Source organism: Cryptotermes secundus, unplaced genomic scaffold (genome assembly GCF_002891405.2).
Source record: "Cryptotermes secundus unplaced genomic scaffold, Csec_1.0 scaffold31, whole genome shotgun sequence".
Lineage (NCBI taxonomy): Eukaryota > Metazoa > Arthropoda > Insecta > Blattodea > Kalotermitidae > Cryptotermes > Cryptotermes secundus.
In genome coordinates, this window is record NW_019743147.1 from 1423741 (window position 1) to 1429899 (window position 6159).

General features: G+C 41.4%; 1 protein-coding gene across 1 annotated transcript in view; it reads right to left on the reverse strand.

Moving 5' to 3' along the window:
- The window catches only part of LOC111873709 (protein gooseberry-neuro), a 48140-nt gene extending 42725 nt beyond the window's left edge, over positions 1 to 5415 (reverse strand). Inside the window, exon 1 of the mRNA XM_023868642.1 lies at positions 5358 to 5415. Coding sequence (XP_023724410.1) covers positions 5358 to 5415 — 58 coding nt within the window. The remainder of the gene's footprint in view (positions 1 to 5357) is intronic.
- Between the last annotated feature and the right edge of the window lie 744 nt (positions 5416 to 6159).

Below are 6159 nucleotides of genomic sequence, written 5' to 3' on the forward strand. Positions count from 1 at the left end.
TAACATAATGATTAATTGGGAATTTTAGTGAAATGAGAAGAGGTCATTCATATTTTATGATACCACAAATAAGGAACTAACTCCTTGAAACAGCGTCCTTGTTGAAAAGCTACTAGACCCTCAGTTACGTAGGAAATTGTCTACTTCATATTGTCACGTGAAGGGATGTGACTATAGACGGGGTTCGGATTGGTGAATAAATTTATAGGCCACTTATACACACACCACTCGTAGCTACAAATAATTATAACTTTATCGCTTATCCGCACATTTTACAAATCACTAGAGTACACGTTACGTCTTCTCAGTTTGCTTTCACTAGTCGTTTCCTGGTAACGGATTTTAACGATAGAGATTCCTCAGCTTCTGTGCTCACGTCGTTTCTATCCGGAGAATATCCCGCAACTGATCTTAGTATTTCAACTGATTAACTCCCGGTCTGGCGGCCATTTTGCACCAGCTTCTTAGTCTTCTCTTCACAATCAAGCTATTAAATAAGCTCTAAACTTCGTCTCGCTTATAACTTCTCTGCACGGACCAACAGAAAACCCCCGTTTCCAACAATACTTCGATATTTCAATGCGTATTGTTTTCCGCGGGAGCGTGTTTACCGAGTCGTCGCCGTGCATGCTACATGCCCTGACTGTCTAATTCTCCTTGACATTATCATTCTAATTATACGCATTTTCATACAACCTTAAAGGACATGCTCATGCCGGTTTTTGTTTTCTGTTTCCTCCTTCAGATTATAAGCATTCAACTTCATCACCACATTTCTGTATGTCTCTCAGTGTCTTAGAGAGCAAATCTAGCCTCTGCCTTTATAAACTGCAGTTGACTTAATCTTTTCTTTATCCTGTTTATTTTTCTATTCACATAACTGTAATTCAATCTTGTTACGTTAAGATCCATTTTAATATTATCCTTCCATGTATTCATGGATATTCCATACGATCTCTCACGATATTGCAGAAGCACCTCGAAACAATAATCTAATAAGTTGTAATAACCAAGACACTTAAATTAATATTTGTAAGCCATAATGAATTATTTCTTAAAAATTTCCATAGTTGGACTGAGTCTCTTTCAGCTGGTGTCAGGTTCGAACACCTATCGGATACCGACTATCCTAACTGATATTCTTCATGCTTTTCCTCAGTCTCTATACATATATACGTTATTGACATGCATTTTATTTGTGTTGCCGGCAAGGATAGCAGTGATTTCTATTTATAATTAAATTACTAAGAAAGTTGGACCCAATGTAGAAGTATAGTTGCCCATGTGCCTGATTAAGTATGACGCTATAAAGACGTATAGTTCTGTAGGTATAGCTCCATAGATTCTTAACCTCTACAGTTATAACGGCGTGGTTATGCGCCGCTTCTCTTATAAAGAAATTTATGGCGCGTACAATTTTTTGTGATTGAAGGACTGAACCAATAAGTGTTGACCCCTGAATTGTAGGCTTTTAGGGTAGGTCTCTGTACTTGGAATGCGTCAGTGGTAGCAGCCCTATGTAGGGGGATTAGCTGGGGGAAAATGTATGACGTTATGTTTTTTGTTGTTTCTGAAATGTGTATCTTGTTTACATGGACGTGATTTACTTTTTTAGAAATTCCGCCTTCTACCAACAGTCAATTCCAACTATTTGTGATAGGTCCAGATTTAATGGGGCACCGACCGGAGGAGTCATCCCTGGGCTCCCACAAAATAGAAATATAGCCCACAGATTTTACTGAGACATTTGTGTTTTTTTTTAATCACGGAAGTTTCTCTGTGCTTTTAGTTATTGTAAGCCAAAAAAAAAAACTTAAATTTGAGTTACTGACAGGGGCCTCCACATTTTGATTATTCCGAGGCCCCCATACATGTAGATCCATCCGTGACTGGTCGATATCAGATAATTCGTTATTCTAACAGAAGAATAAAAATAAGCCAGGATGATAAATACGATATGTTCAATAGTTTACCAACACGACCTAAAATTATTCTCCAATATTCATACTCTGAGAGTCAATCCGTTTCCCTGATGCTACTGCTGATGATGCCTGTTACGTTCATTTATTTTATAAACAAGTCTATTACTGCATAGTGCACTTCAATTTCCCTGTTTACAACCACGAATTTTTTGCTGTTTTTACTTCGTAAGCGGTAGTGTAGTTGGTTGAGGCACTATGCTACAAGCCGGAAGATGACGAGTTTGATTCCCGATGAGGTCATTGGTTTTCCAGCTGACCTAAACCTTCCAACCTCACTATGACCCTGGAGTCAACTCAGCCTCTAGCAGAAGTGAGGACAAGCGATCTTCCTAAGGGTAAAGGGCGGCTTGCAGGAGCGTAAGGCTGAAAACATCACCGCCATCTGTGTGTCGATTGACTAGAAAATGTGGGAGCCTCGACGTCTCATACCCCTATGGGCCTCCACGGCCTGTTACAAGGATAGTTTTTACCTTTTTATGACGTGCGCCCTTTGAAAAAAGAAACTTTTCAAGGAAAAAATAAAGATCTTAATCAAATGCATGAAGCATATTTACTGACGTAGGCTTTTAAGCTGATTCTACTGCTGCATCCTTCCACTGTGTGGATTTGGGCTGTGGTGCCGACGTATCGAAGGCGCACGATACCTCCATCTTCAGGGTCGAAGTGAATAGGACGATTTAGTGTTCATATACGAGTTTCGGCTCAACAGACACACAGAGGTAGGAGGAAGGGATTGTGCTCCATCGGGGACAGTGAAGATAGGTCATGGTAAAGTTGTCCCTGTGCTTAACTACACCATGAAAGCGTATGGGGCAGTGGATATATAGATCCATATTTTCTTGACCTCGGCACTAGCTGGAGGTGAGTGGTCAGCTTCACGCCCCTGCCGCTTTACCCCCGGGGAAAGAGCCCCCGGTACCCATTGGCTAGGAGGTTGGGTGAACCCCACAGTCGGTCTGGACGATTTGGAGAAGAGAAAATTCTTGACCCTACTGGGACCCGAACTCCGACCCCTCAGTCGTCCAGCGCGTAGCCAATCGCTATACCGACTGTGCTATCCCGGTTCATATGAAGACAGAGGACAGGGATAAAAACTTCCCTCGCCCCTTGGTCTGTTGGCCGAGAGCCTAGAATCTAGTAATTTTCACTGATGACGTAATGAGCTACATGACTATCTGATGACGATTCATCCTCAGAAATATTTTACACTTTTTTTTTTCCTTGGCACTACAGCCCCAGTGGGCCTAGGCGTACATCCATGAACTTCTCCGTTCACTTCGGTTTTTCTAGATATTAGACATACGGTAGGACTCCTTGGGCGGGTGATCAGCTCGTCGCAAGGCCTCTACCTGTAGACAAACACAGAAAAACGCACACAAACATCCATGCCCTGAGTAGGATTCGAACCCACGATCCCGGCTTCCGAGCGAGCGAAGACAGTGCACGCCTTAGACCGCTCGGCTACCGTGACCGGCATATTTTACAAGTAGTTTACTATATTTGTGATCATATAGGCCCCTACTTATGTTCAAATCGTCATCACGCGGAAACTTCGTTTCAGTGCTTCTTCTTTTAGTTCTAGTCGATAGTTTTGTCTAAATTCTTGTAAAGCATTAATAGCTTATTTTCCTATAAGAATGCTTGGAATAAACATGAGGCGCGAAATGGAAACGGTTATGAGCCTGTGCTGTAGTAGATTCAGTCTGTGTGACTTTGAAATGACGATGAAACTTCGTGACAATTCAGCCAACAAAATAACTCGAACAAAAACATGACATCGAGGTAAATAATAAAGAGAAAGTAGCAATAGAACCTCATAAAAAATGGAAGGCTTAGAAATATGAAGAGAGAAGAGACGTGTAATGGGTGGATAAGTGATTCGTGCCGGAGTAACCAACAGATGCTCCCGAAGTGTGGGCAAAAGAAGAAGAATTGTTCAAGATGGAAGCAATAAATTACACCGAAAAACACTCCAGATGAGAAGAGACCACCTACCTACAGTGAGAGAGGGAAATATTCCCCGCTGAGTTATCCCCATTACGAAGTTTGGATAAATGAGGTGAAGAGGGGTTGGGGAAAGAAACTAATGCAGTAATCTGTCTGCTGGCCAGTACTTGTTAGCACCAACTGATCGCATTAATTTAAATGTGAATGCAGTCGTGACTATGTTAATGTCCGAGGTCAAATGAGTTCAGGACGCACAACCTAAATTGGCTGAAATGAGATCACCGAATTATTTACAACTGTATTTTCGTTTCCTTACATAAGACTATTAGAAATGGAGACCCATAGGGTTGTGAGACGTCAAGGCTCCCACTTTTCTAGAAAATCGGCTCACAGATTGCGGTGAGTTTGTCAGCCTTACGCCCAGACCGCCTTTTACCCTCAGGAATATGCCTTGTACTCATTTCTGTTAGAGGCTGAGTCGACCCCAGGTCCATAGTGCGGCTGGAAGGATTAGGTACATTGGAAAAGATCCACCTCATTGGGATTCGATCCCACGACCTTCCAGCTTGTAGCATAGTGCTTCAACCAACTACTTACCTCGTGCCCCAAACGTCATCATATGAAAATATAAAATTAATTGCAATAATATTCCTATTCTTTTTTAATTTTCTAGGCTCATACATTGTTTTGTAACATTTCTTAATATATGAATGGAAAAGTTCATCTCATGTTGAAGAGTTCATTACTATTAATATAATGCAAAGGCAAAGCTATCCCTGTAACGGGTTTTGAGACGTCGAGGATTTCATATTTTTCTAGACAATCAGCTCACAATTGAAGGTGAGGCTGTCAGACTAACGCGCCGGCCTTTTTCCTCAGGAAGATTCCTGGTACCCATTTTTGTTAGATACTTGAGTCGACCCCAGGGATAAAGATGTCCCGGCCGAAATTGGAATAGGCCATCATTTGAATTCTTTTGGTTTTTTTACTGAATAAATGTTTACTCACATTTTAACCATATTTTTAATTTCACAATTATTAAAGCCCTATACGTTCTGTACAATAATTGTTATACTTTTTTTCGGTATAAGTTTTGTCATCAACGCATCGACTTTAGTCAAAGACAAACGGCAAAACTTAAACAAATTTACCAGCATACTGACTGATCGAACGCTCCTGAGGATGACATTCTGGTGTCGAAATAGGTCAAATTTTCAATTATTTTAAATTAAATAAATAAAAACATCTCATGTTATAATTTCACGGAGCCTTGGTAAACTGTTTTAATTTAGAAAAACAACTTGTTTCGTGTGACAACTTCTTGTGTTGCGAAGCTGGATATCTTGCTCTATATCATCTAACATTGCAGTCTGCTTTATTAGACTCACCATGGGAAACAGAATACTTTTAAAAAAAAATGTTTCTTACCTTGGAATGAATATCCTGAGAAGAGTGGGTGTATGCTTAACCCCGCTTGTCCAGCCATGATTCTGATCAAAAATTGAGGAACTACGCCGCTACCCTTAACTTCCCCCAACATGGACACACACACTAACCAACCCCTTGTGTCGTATCTCCCTTACCATCCCTTGTAACAGTAACCGAAATACACGAAGCACCCTCTTCCTTTCATTGTCCATCTACTGCGAACTTGGGGTTCAGTTGTTACGCTGAAGGGGGTGAGTATAACCAAACTAAACCAGGGATGATTCTGATTTTGAAAAGGGATGTTAGATGAAATAAGTATAGGGTAACTGTTAACACCCTTCCCCCTCCATTTTTTCCTTGGTTTCATTGTAGTTTTCCTTTTATTCCCATTCAAAATTCTCCCTCTACTATGAAAGACCATTGCTATTGGTTGTTTTCACGAGTTCTGGGAGGTGTCATTATGCGAAGGCACCACCTCTATGTATGGGCCTGTGTCCAGTCTCCATATGTGATTACCGCATTGTGTTTCTCTGTGTACCAGTTCCATTTTCTATAGCTGACATCTCTCCACAAGGGGGAGGGGGCGGGGTCATTCGTTGCCCTAACCCGGGACCACCAGAGTCGAGACGCATGATGTCGAACCATGGCCTGCCATCCGTCCTGTATCCGTCTTGAGACTCCCATTCCTCCTCTTTCCTTCATCTCCCCGCACTCTCCAACTAAGTCTAATCACAGTTAACAAATTCTTCGCCTCAGCTTTAATAGCTTCATTCTTCAGCTATTTCCCCTTCTTTTGCTCTCT